The sequence below is a fragment of the Capsicum annuum genome, chromosome 3 (genome assembly GCF_002878395.1).
Source record: "Capsicum annuum cultivar UCD-10X-F1 chromosome 3, UCD10Xv1.1, whole genome shotgun sequence".
Taxonomy (NCBI): Eukaryota; Viridiplantae; Streptophyta; class Magnoliopsida; order Solanales; family Solanaceae; genus Capsicum; species Capsicum annuum.
The window spans coordinates 192,786,143-192,801,767 of NC_061113.1; the positions used below are offsets into that span (position 1 = coordinate 192,786,143).

Consider the following 15,625-nt stretch of genomic DNA (forward strand, 5'->3'; position numbering starts at 1 on the left):
GAGATTCGGCAAGAAGGGAAAACTCAATCCCCGATATGTCGGTCCCTTTAGGATTCTCAGTTGCTTTGGTAAGGTAGCCTATGAGCTCGAGTCGCCTTCAGATCTATCCTCAGCTCATCCAGTCTTCCATGTCTCTTTGTTCAAGAAGTACATAGGTGACCCAGCAGTTGTAGTCCAAATTTAGAGTGTTGACATTCAGAATAGCCTCTCTTATGAAGAGATTCCAGTCAAAATCCTGGACTGTCACACTTGTAGGCTGAGGAACAAAGAATTCCCTCTAGTCAAGGTTCTATGGAGGAATCAGTCTATGAAGGGAGCTACTTGGGAAGCCAAAGCAGACATGCGAACCAAGTACCCTCATCTTTTCTCTGCTAATTCAGGCTTAGCTCAAGGTAACCATTATCCTTAAGATTATTCAGTTATATGTACGAAATTCTAGTATAAAATTGGTATCAAGTATAAGTGCATAGCTTATCATGCATTCATGAGTTCAACTTATCAGTTATGCATCAGTTATGCATGTTCATTTGGGCTATATTCAGTTTAGAATTCAATTCAGTTTTAAAATTATATACCAGTTGAGCATGATCAGTGTATGCATCGTTTTATCTTTTCTCCCCTCTCAAGCAGTCATCATTCGAGGACGAATGTTTCCAAGGGGGAGATATTGTAATACCCCAAAAAATCTAAACCAATATTAGAGACATGTACCAAGCTTATGCATAGTACATCATGGTTCTTTAATAGTTTTATAAGTAGGTTAGATGTATATTAAGGCTTCAAATAACTCCCAGCTATCAGATGAATCAAAACATTCCTCACCGATCGAATTCTTGAGAAAGATATTGCCATAGTCAGATTCAAATGAGCATATCTCTCATTATACTTGAAATGTTTTAGCTCATGACCTATCAACAGATATATAATTGAATTATCTTTCCAACAATACAAATTTCGCCTAAATCCAATATCAGAGCAAAGAGTTATTCCTATTTTACTCTAGTATGTCAGGCTGGAAACAGTGTAACGACATTCGTGGTAGCTTACCACATTTGTGATGCCCTACCACGAAGGTCATCATCCTTAGGCAGAATCCAGCTCCTGTGTGATGACATTCGTCATAGCTTACCACATTTGTGATGCCCTACCACGAAGGTCGTCAGCCTTAGGAAGAAACCAGCTCCTATGTGACGACATTCGTGGTATCTTACCACATTTGTGATGCCCTACCACGAAGGTCGTCAGCCTTAGGCAGAAACCAGCTCCTATGTGACGACATTCATGTATCTTACCATATTTGTGATGCCCTACCACAAAGGTCGTCAGACTTAGGCAGAAACCATCAATTCCAGGTTCTGTGTGACGACATTTTTGACGGCTTACCACATTTTTGATGCCTTGTCACAAATGTCATCAGCTATTATTTTCAGCAACTGGAAATTTATTTCATAAGGATATTTTGGTCTTTTCCCTTCACTTCCCATGACTTATAACCCTAAAGAGGCGTAATTTTTCCCATTTTTCTTCAGTTAAGCATCTTAAAAATCCTCTCTTACGCTTTCAACTACAAGATTAGGGTTTACATCAAACTCATCTCTCAAAAGCAAGATTCAAGCCTTTTTTCAAGATAATTGAGAATTAAGTTTCCCAAATCCAAGAACTCTCCAGCAAATCATCAAGGTTTCCTTTCTAAGGTATGCGTAGTGTTCATCTATGGATCCAATCCGTTCATAGAGCTCAAGAACCATGTTTTAAATATTATTTTGTAAACTTTTTGTGATGATATGAGTATATACATGTTGACGATTGTTGTTTAAGTTTCAATATGATGTCTAAAGGTGTTTTCATGGAATATATATGGTTGTTAATTGAAAACCATGAACTTTAGGTGGTTTAATATGATGCAAGTATGAAACTCACCTATGCCTTAAAGAATGCATGCAAGGTGTTTGATAAAATGCTTAGGATGCTAGAAATTCATGTTTGTATGGTTCTATGATGTCTAAATGACAAGACCATGTTAGCTATATACTTCAATATGAATCCCATGATTTTCATGTGTTGTTATTGTAGTGGTATAAAGCATGTAAGATAATGGAGATATATAATATGTACACGAAATATATCCATGCATTCCCTACAATGTTTAAGATGTTGAATAACTATATGAAATATGATATCCCCTACTTATGATATTATGAATTGTGGACTCAAATATTGTGATCAAGTCATGTCATGTGTGTCAGTTTTATTCTGTCGAGTCCTGGGGTTATTCGTACCCGAAAACTATAGTTTTGTGCCTAGAGCCATGTCATGTTTCACGATATACAAAATCAAGCCATGATTCAGTAGAATTCAGTCAGTCATGTGACTCAGAAAACCTCATGGTCTCAGTCAGTTATCAGATATTAGTAGTATTTTGTCAGTCAACTGAATTCAGTAAGTTCCACTTACATACAGTCAGTTAAATCATGTCCAGTCTCTTCAGATAGGAGTAGGAGTTAGCATCGAGTGAACCCAAGGATGGGAACTCACCTGTATATGAGGATGTGATTCTTAGCAGTCATCCTTGCATTCCAGAACTATGTAGCCAGCATAGGTTGAGACATTGCAGCCTGTTACATGAGGGTAGATGAGGTGGCTTAACTTGTTATATGAGGGTTCTCACTATTCTCACTAGAGTTACCTGTTATATGAGGGTTGCTCACATGTTGTCCTTACCAGTGGAGCGGTATTGACACCCTTCCAATCAGGGCATAGATTGGACCCCATCTTAGCCATAATGGCACATATGGGGCATGTCGGTTAAACAACTACATCCCACAATTTCAGTAACAGTCTCAGTAAAAGAACTCAGACAGTTCTTTAGATATCAGTATATCGGGACTATTAGATACGGTTAAATTCAGTTATAGCACGGAACTCAGAGAGTTCAACCAGATTTAGGGTTGTCAAATACAGTCATCCATGTTATCAGAACTACGATTCCATCCATGTATTAGCGTACAGATTTAGCCATCACGTACTCATGATCTTAGTTACTATGTATGTATGTTTGTACTCTTACATTCATATCGGTCAGTCAGTAGTATTATTCATGCACGTAAACCCTTCTATTATCCTACCTCACTCGTATACTTAATACTCCAGTTGTACTGACGCATTTGCACTATGGTGATTTCTTTTCATGTTACACCATAGGTTCAGAGGCACGAGTCCCAGACCAGCGATAGCAGTCGCATTCAGCATACAGAGTTGCAGTGAGTCCTCTTCATTCGAGGACGACATTATTTGATTTATTCATTTATTTCTTTAGTTTAGTTTTTTCGGAGTTAATTGGAGACATTTTCCTTCAACTCCTCATTTCATACAGCACTTAGAGGCTTTTGGATTTACGCTCAGATTTAGCTTTCAGATTCAGTTTTCAGTTGTTTTGGGTATCTTTCACCCTCATGGATATTACTATTTTACAAATTCTTTATTCAGTTGAACCTTATGGCCTACATATTCATGTTTTCGCATTATTACATTATATATTGCAGTGCACTGGTACAGATATCAGTCATGGGTTAGCTTGTGATCCTTCGAAGTCATAAGCACCGTGTAGCATTCCTGTTCAGAAAATTGGAGTATTACAACAACTCTGGACATAATTATAAAGTTAATAGCTACTCTGGTGTCCAATATGTTCAGTATCTTTATTTTTAATAAGAAACATAATTTGTTGTTCAAAGACCTGAGATTTTTTATTTATATAAACAGACACACGTTTTCATCGTGAACTTTTGCTTTTTGAAAAAAAAAAGAACTTTGTGTAGCTTTGAAGCTTTACTGTTGATATAAATATATATATGTTATACAATACCAATGAGTGGTTACAGCCAAGAAGACATATTTTGAACATGGGATTTTAATATCTTTTCTTGCTTGTTACCGTGTTATTATACACACATATAGATGTTGCATATGGCATCGTACTTTCTCTTCTTCAGAGAGATCTATGGATCAAATTGTTCTGGAGTATTTTAACATTTCTTGCAGCAATATGAACACAATGTCTACCATTGGAAAGACACTGCAACATTTCTGTCAAACTACGACAGCAACTCTGCTGCAGGAATAGTTTTTCGTAACAGGCCCTTTAGTCTAATAAAATTGCAACAATGATGTCCTCAATATAGTGAATATTATCAGTAAGGTTTAGTTGTACCATTTCTTATACCATAATAGAAAACGTTAACACACTTATTGCCAATATAAATCCCTCCACCTAAGTCAGAGACATTACATTACATCTGTTTTTTCTTTTATGATAATTCCTAGTGGTGATATGCTTTATCTTTCTACTTTATGGGTTGCTAATGTTGGGAGTAAAACTCTCAATACTATCAATTGGCTTCCTACAGCACTCTTAGGGGATTTTATAGTTGAACCAAAATATGATTAACTTTACAAAAGAAAACAAAATATTGTTGAATATGATTGACTAAACAAAACGTGAACGTAATACTTTAGTTCTAATATGAATATTTTTAGTGATTTGATTATCCTTTTTAAAAAAAATTTAAATTTGCATTTACTCAAGTAACAATACGTACATTCATAGATGTTTATGTTGGCAGCATCAGCTGGCAGACCAACAAACACGCCTTTTAGATTCAGCATCTGGATCAGAGCACTCCTAATATCAAACTTTACCCCCTAGGACAGGTCAAAAAGGGATAATAGCTCCTGTTTTAAGAGGCTAGGCAGACCCCATATCTTTCTTTGGATCATCAGATGCTAGCAAGAATAGAAAAGCTGGGGATACTTGAGCTCTCTCTCTTCTAGATCTATCTGAATACCTACCTATGGTCCCTATGGTATTTTTGTTGATAAAATAATAGCCAGCATAATGAGAAAGAACATAATGATAGAAAAGAATTACTCAAGTAAAGCAGGTTTGTCTCCTTTTGTTGTCAATACTTGATCTTCCCTAATATAGAGAAATGTTTGTCTGCGCATGTTAGATGAGTTTGATCTTTGTTTTGGTTTTTATAAGTAGAATTTATTACTTTATTCTTTACTCAATTATTAGAGTTTGGCATAGGATGACTCTACTTACGCATTTAGAATGCCTTTTTAAACTATGAATGGTTAATGTATCTCAAATCTTTTCTAATTAATTTTTTTTATTTTGTTGCAGCGTTCGTTGATCTTTCAAGATAACATTTAGATTACTATTGTAACATTAGTTATTTATTATTATTTTTTAAATCTTACACTTACATATTCTGAAGATTATTGAAGACAAGTCGAGATTCAAGTTTTGAAGATGCTCGAACTCATTATTATTTTGCTATGTATTCAAATATTATGAAAAAATTGGTATCATACTCTAGCTCGATTAGGATGGTAACTAAGTTCTTTGTGAAATAAATATTGAAACTAATTAATATCATGGGATGTTAACTATGTTTTTTGGTCTCTAATTATATCTTATTTTTGTATCGTGATTTTTGATAGCAATGTGATATTTATTTAATGAAATTTATTATTTTGTGGTATTAGGCTCATGTATGGTCATTTAGAGACTAGAAATATTGTCTGTCTTTAAATATTTGTTTAGGACCAAAGATGCTGCTTGTCTTTAATGGTTGATCTAGTACTAGATTGTTGGTCGTTCTTAAAAGTTGATCTAGGATCAGGATGTTGCTCGTCTCTAATGGATAATTTTGGACCAAGTATTTCTCATTCCTAAAGCGTAATTTAGGATTAGTTAACCGTTGGTCGAAAAAAGAGGGTAACGGCCAAGTAATTAGATTATTTGGGACAAATATGCTTCGCTAAAAGATAATTACGATCCGGTACTTAGCTTATTTGGGACAATATATACCGTCACTAAAATATAATTGTGACCAGGTAGTTAGCCTATTTGAGACAAGTGTTAGGGTTTTTGCCCTAATTTTCTTACCAAGTTTAAGTTTTACTTTTCTTGAAAAAAATAAAAGTAATACCATAATTAATTTTACTTTTCTGGAAAGAAAAATATAAATTTTTTTCATATTTGGCAAGCCTCTTTCTAAGAGGAAAGGTTTTGAAACTCTATAAATAGAATATCCCTTCTCATACAATAACACAGTAGGATCCACAGTGTAGTCATTTAAGAGTCATGTTTAGGGGGAGATATTCTCCCAATAATTTTATATTTTCTTTATTATTAGTTTTTATGTGCACGCCAATTGGCTAAATTATATCAATAATATTACGTTTTAGTATATTTTTATTTGTCATTTGAATTATCACCGTCTTGATTTTCAAACTATAATTTTTCGCATGACGCCCTCTCGATTTTGAACCCAACAAGTGGCATCAAAGCTTATGGTTCAAAGATCCAGTGGTTTGGTAAAATGAGGTTGAAAACAAGTCCAATGCGGTTCTAATCAATTTGCAATTAATTGGATGATAATGAAGATTTTTGTCTAATTACATGTGTAGACAATTGTCAATCATATTTCAATAATCCTGCTGTCACATATTTGAAAATAAAGCTTACTTTTAACCCTGCAAAACGGCTCCAATATTTTTAATCCGAAAAGGGCTGATATATTTTAACCCAAAAAAGGCTCACTTTTTAAAGCATGTCAAACAGCAGTGATATATGAAGAATGTGTGAAGAATGAAGATTATACACAAGAAGAAGGAAGATCAAAAATATTTTGTAGAAAATCAAGCCAAAAAGGGGAGATTTATTAGGGTTTTTGCCCTGATTTTCTTACCAAGTTTAAGCTTTACTTTTCTTGAAAGAAAAATAAAAGTAATACCATAATTACTTTTACTTTTCCGAAAAGGAAAATATAAAAAATTTTCATATTTGGCAAACCTCTTTCTAAGAGGAAAGGTTTTGAAACTCTATAAATAGAATACCCCTTCATACAATAACACAGTAGCATCCACAATGTAGTCATTTAAGAGTCATGTTTGGGGAGAGATATTCTCCCAACAATTTTATATTTTCTTTATTATTAGTTTCATGTGTAGGCCAATTGGCCAAATTATATTAATAATATTACGTTTTAGTGTATTTTTATTTGTCATCTGAATTATCACCGTCTTGATTTTCAAACTATAAGTTTTCGCATGACTCCCTCTCGATTTCGAACCCAACAAGTGGTATCAAAGCCTACGGTTCAAAGATCCAGTGATTTGGTGAAATGAGGTTGAAGACAAGTCCAATGCGATTCTAATCAATTTGCAATTAATTGGATGATAATGAAGGTTTTTATTTAACTACATGTGGAGACAATCGCTAATCATATTTCAATGATCTTGTTGTCACATATTTAAAAATAAAACTTACTTTTAACCCTGTAAAAGGGATCCAATATTTTTAACCCGAAAAGGGTTGATATATTTTAACCCAAAAAGGCTCAATTCTTAAAGCATGTCAAACAACAGTGATATATGAAGAATATGTGAAGAACGAAGATTATGCACAAGAAGAAGGAGGATCAAGATATTTTGTAGAAAATCAAGCCAAAAAGGGGAGATTTGTTAGAGTTTTTGCCTTGATTTTCTTATCAAGTTTAAGTTTTACTTTTCTTCAAAAAAAAATAAAAGTAATACCATAATTACTTTTACTTTTGAGGGAAGGAAAATATATTTTTTTTTTATATTTGGCAAACTTCTTTCTAAGAGGAAAGGTTTTGAAACTCTATAAATAGAATACCCCTTCTCATACAATAACACAGTAACACTCACAATGTAGTCATTTAAGAGCCATGTTTAGGGAGAGATATTCTCCCAACAATTTTATATTTTCTTTGTTACTAGTTTCATGTGTAGGTCAATTGGTCAAATTATATTAATAATATTACGTTTTAGTATATTTTTATTTGTCATCTGAATTATCACCATCTTGATTTTCAAATTATAAGTTTCCACATGACGCCCTCTCGATTTCGAACCCAACAACAAGATATACCGTTGCTAAAAGCTAATTACGACAAGGTAGTTAGTTTATTTTGGGACAAGATATACCGTCGTTAAAAGCTAATTACGATCAGGTAGTTAGTATATTTAAGACAAGATATACCATCGCTAAAAGATAATTATGATCGGATTTTTTACCGTCTGAAAAGACTTTTAAAGACCAACTTATTAGAGTCGTCACAGTTGACCATTTGAAGCGGAGCCTGTTAGGACAGGATGCGACTAATTTATTCCCATCCTAAATGACCAATTGGGACAAGATATAAACTTTCTGGAATCAGATTCCCCTTCCTAATTGGCTGTTTTTCTGGTAGTATGTCCTGCTAGTTGCATAGCTGAGGGAGTATTGACAATATCCGTAAAGAATGTTCCAATTTCCTATCAAAAGAAGTTTAATAACTTAAAAAGATCAATGTTTATGTCAAACAACTTGAAAAGAAAATAAGTTATCTTGTATAGGGGATTCTCAGTAATTTCTAACGCAGTTGAGATTCAATAACAGAGATATGTGCATTGGCTTGAAACTGAATATATGCAGGGAGCTAAACCCTCACTACCAACTAAGCTTGGATGAATCGTTGGTACAATTATGGTCAACTAGTTTTTTAAAGATTGCAATAATATAATTATATTATGATCAACGAACTTTCTAAGTTGAGTTAGCTAAAAAAACATTTTCTTTAAACACCTTTAACCGATACAATAAGGAAAGCAAGAAAAAATTGTGCGAATGGGATGATGTGTGACAAATTGATAATAAGATGGTTGGAAATGAAAGTTCACGAATACGGGTGCTTTTAAAAGCTCATCAGGTTAAATATGATAATTTCAATAATCACTGGTAACCTTAATATTTATCTATAAAAGTATATACTATTAATTTCTTTTTTGCATGTTTTCTTGTCTTCTATATTCCCGAGGTAGAATTTAAGTGCAGGGGGTTGCAGGCTGCAACAAATTTTATATAAATAGAAATAAATTACAATCACAAATAAAATATAAGAAAATAAGAATTTTATTGATAAATGATAAGAATACAATTCTGTTTCTTTCTTTATTTTTCTTTTTTGATTTTTTTCGTAATTCGAGTGCCGTTAGTAGTGTATTTCCCGAATATAGAAAGATTTGAATATGAATTTTCTCCGTAATTCGAGGGTACTTAATGACGTATTTTTCACTATTAGAAAACATCATTTTTTCGACAGCTGATGTAATCGGAATGTGATCGGAAAACAAGATAGTTCTGACTACTTTCCGACTGTTTCATGATAGTCGGAATATAGCTTGTCAGAAAAATGTATCCGACTACTAATGTCGGAATTTTCGACTACTATAGTCGGAAATTCAATAAATATTTATTTAATAATTATAAATATTTCGACTACTCTAATAAAAAAAATATAAATAATTATTTAATAATTATAAATCGTCCAACTATGGTAATAAAAAATTTAATAAATAATTATTTAATAATTATAATTATTCCAACTACTGTAGTCCGAAAATTAATAAATAATTATTTAATAATTATAATTATTTCGACTACTATAATTGGGAAATTAATAAATAATTATGTAATAATTATAATTATTCCGACTACTGTAGTCAGAAACTTAATATATATTATTTAATAATTATTATTCCGACTACTTTAATCAGAATTTTAATAAATAAATATTTTTTTCGATTACTGTGGTCAGAAACTAATAAAAAAATTATTTAATAAAATAATCATTCCGACTACTGTAGTTGGAACATTAATAAATAATTATTCTTCCGACTACTTTAATCAGAATTTTAATAAACAAATATTCACTTATAAAATAATTCTTTAATTAAATCTTGCACTAGCTTACACTGCTCTCAGATTATAAACATAACTAATGAATGTATTTTTCATAGTAGAATCAAACACAACAAAAATGACTAGAGAAAAAGAGTAGTTCATTGCACAAAGCTCTCGATAAATGCAGGATTGGAGAGTCGAACCGCGTTGAGTCTATCATACGCAAAAAAGAAAATCCATTGGCTAAAACCAGATGAGTAGAAAATCCATTGATACTAGTAGTAATGCTAAATCAAGCATTCGGTAATGACCTTGGTATGTGATAATGGATTGTAGTAATCAACTCTTCTCTCCTCGAATGAGTACTCAATATGATCAGCACAAGCAGAAACATGGTGACTAGCTGGGGTCATTACAGTCTGCATGGCAGTGGAAACTGAGGAAGGAGTTACTGGCATTGGAATGGGCAATGTTTTTGGGGTAATGCATCCTTCAACGACAGAGGCAATCTTTGTTGGAGTCATAATGGGAGATTTGTTCAAAGACACTGTTTCCTTGAGTCTTCCTTCAGCAGAGGTAATTTTGGTTGGTCTCATTACTGGAGTTTTGTTCAACTGCAGTGTTTCCTGGACCTCTCGGCTCTTTAGGGTCTGGTTCTGAATATTAACCGTGCTTGCGTTTGATGAGAACAACGACGATAAGGGAGATAGAGGCTTCCTTCTCTGTGTTGATTCAGTTCTAGGTGGATTAAAAGGGCCTTCCTTGTCTGTGAAGATTCAGTTCTTGGTGGATTTTAAAGGGCCTTCCTTGTCTGCACTGATTCAGTTCTAGGTGTATACGGGAAACAGAGGCTTCCTTGCTGCTTTCTTGATGGCAAGATAATACCTCTCCTGCCTGAAACAAAAATTCAAGTTAGACAATTTGAATATCAATAGTGCAGTACTTAAAAGCTGCAAAAGCTCAAGCAGATATGAAGGATCAATCGCCCCTACAAATTTCTAACATTAGCACTTAAGAGATACAACAAACATTCACGCATATTAAAAACTAAATAGATTTCTCAAGAAATCAATTTGCTTAGGCATAAAAATAATCCACAAATTATTGCAGATATGATTCAGACATTCAGTTACAATTCAATTTGTTAAAATAGCTACATGTAACATTGCTATATTCATGACAGGAAACAGTTACCAGAATCTATAGTTTCAACAGAGAAGAAGGCTGAATTTTGTGTTCCAATAACCATATGTGACCCTACAGATTTTCTCAAACTCCAGCCTTTTTCTCAGAAGAACCTCTTTCATTTTTGTTGATTTCATTGCCTGCAGAAGACTTCTGCATCTGCCTGCAGGCCCGGTCAGGAGAGTTCAAGATCTCATAATAAAACACAGGAAGTTGAGAGCCAGTCCAAGTCGGATGGGATGTGTTGGGGCAAGTTCAGCAGATGCAATATCCTACAAACATTATAGAAAATGAGGAAAACTGAACATATACTAAACAAGATTGTTCATACCATAACCAAGAAATCACAGCAAATTAAATAACTCATGCCATAACTTATCTCCAACTCTCGAACATCATAAGAATGACCTTTCAATTATATTGAAAGGCCATAGCTACCACAAACAGAAACGAAATAAGCATCTTCATGTGCCAAAACATATTTAAACTAATAACCCAGTCTACATGAGGAGAAAATCCACAACCACATACTCTAAGCAGCATCAAGGTTATCTATATCCGCACAAGAACGTTGTAGTTGTGAACCAGCAAAAGGTCAATTATTCACTAAGGAGGAGCATTTCATCATATTTTTGTTTCAACAAAAAAAAAGAGTTCTTCATAATAGTATTATGTTGCTCCATCGCTTTAAATCCAAATATATTGAAAAATGTGCCCCCAAAAAAATGATCTTGCAAAAAAAATATATAGGTCTCTCTGATCCCAATTTGTATCAAAATTGGAATTTTCAAGATTCAAACTTCATTTTGGTCATAAATTCAAACATAGAACTTTGGATTTTTTGAAATATAATTTATACATTTGAAAATTGCATAAAGTAAATCACAATAATTAACAACTTAAAATATAAAACTTTATGACTTTCGAAATGCTAAGTGTGACATGTAAATTAGCAGGCAGAGAGTAATATGCCAGAAGTCATAAATAGAAGATCTACTGGAAACAAATACTATTATTATGCAAAGAGTAGATCTGCTGAGACATATAACAAATCAGGAAGCTCAAATCTACAGCAGGCAGATCCATAAAATCTAAACAAATTTATAAACAGTTTAAACAAATTCACAAAAGAGCAAATTAAATCACAAACCTGAGCAGCTTTGTAAGCAGTGAGAGTACTCTCAGCAGCCTCTTTATGTTCAGCACCAGTCTTAAACTCAGCCAAATAGCGATGATAATCACCCTTTATTTTCAGGTAAAATACCTTAGAATCACCAGATGTAGCAGAGGGAATAAGCGTAGAATCAAGCAGTTTGAGAATTCCATCAGAAATCTTCGAGAACTCATTCTCAATCTTAGATCTGTATTCATTTATGGAATTAACATGTTCCTCATTTCCTCTTGACTCTTCCTTTCGCTCAATTGATGAAATTATACGACACTTCTGCCTCTGCCTGCAGAAGAATTATAGGATCGCGATAATTTCATTACCGCTATGAAAACATCACAACTAGACTAGGGTACCCTCAATTTTTGCTAGAAATTAACAGCATATAATAATTAATTGGAGAAAAGTTAGTTTATTTTTTCCATAGATGTTGAAGACTGTCCGCAGACTGAACATTATGCTCATTTATTTCATTTTCTGAAGCTGCTATGTGCCTTGTAAAATCATGAAATTTTTGTTGCTCGTCCGCCGGTGTATCCATCAAATTCCACAGCTCAATCAAGGTAGTTACAATATCTTGAAGCTAAGCAATGAGAAGAACAACATTAGTAGAGAGGCATATACAACTTTGTTTGAAATCAACAAACCCCTGACTTTCATCTCCTCCAACAACTCCAATCCTAATCTTATATTCTGCTGCTTACAAGCAAACGTAAACACAAAAGCTATAAATCCTGCATCAAGCTTAATCCCATTCATTTTACCCTCCTCGAAAATCTTCACAGCCTCCTCCATTTTCCCTTCTCTTACATGCACAAGCAGACATCACAATATGAACATTCTGTTTCATTTATCTTAGCAGCCTTACATCTAAAAAACCCTACTATTTGATGTGTGAAAATCAACATTTGAGTGCTTTGTCACAAATTAAAAAGTGACAAGAAATTACAAAATAAAGTTAGAACAAGTCTCAAGTAAGGGTTTAAGAATACAATTTGTGAAAATCTCTCCAGTATACTCCAAAAATCTGTCCAAATTAACTTTCAGCAAACACAAAAATGCCAAACAAAATACCTAAGACACATTACTCCCGTATCATAACCCAACCTACAAACCTAAATCAAACCGCAAATTAAAAAGCAAAACAATTTATTTATGTTTTTGATTATGATGGTCGGAAATTTATTTAATTGGATCTGATTAAATATAGAGAGTAATATATTTATTTAATTAATTACTTTTTCGACTATAGTACTCAAAAATATATTTAATAATATATTTAATTATTTATTTATAATTAAATATATTAATAATATATTTATTTATATTTTTTACTAGAGTAATCGGAAATATATTTAATTGGGTTTGATTATATATATACAATAAGATATCTATTTAATTATTTATTTTTTCGACTGGAGAGGTTGGAAATATATTTAATAATATATTTATAATTAAATATATTTCATAATATATTTATTTATGTTTCCGATTACAAGAGTCATAAATATATTTAATTGGGTCTGATTATATATATAGTAATATATTTATTTAATTATTTACTTTTCTGACTACAAAAGTCAAAAATATATTTAATTATTTATTTATAATTAAATATATTTCATAATATATTTATTTATTTATATTTTCGATTACAGTGGTCGAAAATATATTTAATTATTTATTTATAATTAAATATATTTAGTAATATATTTATTTATTTATTTATGTTTTCGACTACTAGGGCTGTGCAAAAATTGAACCGACTGATAAACCGAATCGATAAAAATGTTCTTGGGTTATTGGTATTGGGTTATTGGGTTATTGGTTTGTTATTGGTTTTATAAAAAAAATTATTAGGTTATCGATTCGGTATCGATTTAGGCCTATTGGGTTATCGGTTTAACTGATAACCCAATAAGAATACATTAAAATTACTATTTTACCCCTATTTATATTTATTTATATAAATATTTGTATTATTTATATATATATATATATTGGTTTAATACATAATTTTATTAACCAAGAGTCAACGAACCTGACCCAACTTGACCTATTATATCCAAATATATTAACTAAATATCTAGTAAGGTTTCTAAAATGAGACACTAAGAAAATCCCTTTCATCTTCTTCCCTTTCTGCCGCATCTCCATGGCTTTCTTTATCAATGAACAACTTAAGCTTCCTCTTCTTCGGATCATCAATACTATCCCACTGGTGTTGGTGATAACCTCGTCTTCTAGCTTGCAAGAGTAAGATTTCTTATTGTTTTTCCTTTCTCCTTCCTGTCTTTGTGTACCTGTTAACCATTTCTTTGCTCCAGCTGAAATCTCCAGTATGTAGGTGAAATCTATCGTTTTGATGCTACAAAAGACGGATTCAGTCCATTGAGAAAAGATACATCCACCTAGTAAGAAACCCTCTTTGAATTTGTTGAATCCACCTCCTAATCTTGCAGATAACTTGCTCCTCCACTGATAGTTGACGAAGAGAGGGAGATTATACAGTGCTCGGACCCCTTGACAACTGGTAGATGTCAATTTCCTTAGCTGCAAATCTTAAAAATCAGACCTCCGACCCCCCTGATCTACTGAGATACTAAAATTGATAGTTGTACGCACTAAGATTGAGGAAGATATAGATGTCCTCGAAAAGTTTGAACAAGGTAAAAATATTTTAATTATATTAGTTTTGTATTATTATTGTAAACAATCGTTAACAGTTTTGTGACTGATTAATATAATTTCTCTGTAAAATTGGCTAATACTAGCATTCTTGATGATTGACGTGGAGTTGAAGTTCTTCTGTTTTTGCACTTGAATCTGGGCATCTGATAAACCACATATCCTAGCGATAATTTATTATAAGTCATATATTTTCTTAAAATTAGTCACTGAATACAGTGAATAGTCTAACACCTATGTAAGTGCAATATTGCTTAAACGAGAAAACATTCTTAAAGCATGGGAGTCCCTGACTATATTGACCAAGTAAATCATTTGTTTTATGCAATTTCTGAAGCATTCATATCTTAAAAGAGTTAGGTTGAAAGATTATACAGAGATGGAGTTCTTGAACTATGAATTACCATCGAAGCCTTTACTTCCACTGAATCCTCTGTTGTCTTTCTTCATCCGACCCATTTCCATTTCCATTTCCCTCGCCTGACCGTTTTCTCTACTTGATCCAGATGGATTCTATTTTATAAGTATTTTTCTTATTGGTTAAACCGAAAATCGAACCGTTAAGAATCAATAATCGATAAACCGAAAACTGATAAAAAATATCTTATTGGTTGGTTATTGGTTTTGCATATTTAAAAAGCGAAAATCGATAAATTGAATCGATAACACACAAAATCGAACCGAACCGACCGATGTCCACCACTACCGACTACAGTAGTCAAAAATATATTTAATTGGGTCTAATTCTCTCCCTCTCTCTCTCTCTTTCTCTCTCTCTCTCTCTCTCTCTCTCTCTCTCTCTCTATATATATATATAGAGAGAGAGA

The 15,625-nt window shown here is 32.8% G+C and overlaps 1 protein-coding gene and 1 pseudogene across 1 annotated transcript; both read right to left on the reverse strand.

Annotated features, from left to right (window-relative positions):
- Positions 1–9,782: 9,782 nt before the first annotated feature.
- On the reverse strand, positions 9,783–12,407 carry LOC107865184 (annotated as a pseudogene).
- On the reverse strand, positions 12,402–12,671 carry LOC124885315 (65-kDa microtubule-associated protein 9-like; the record flags this gene model as incomplete). The annotated part of the gene is given in 1 exon segment (XM_047408543.1): positions 12,402–12,671. A coding segment is annotated over 1 exon segment (149 nt), but the record flags the coding sequence as incomplete, so codon positions are not given.
- Between the last annotated feature and the right edge of the window lie 2,954 nt (positions 12,672–15,625).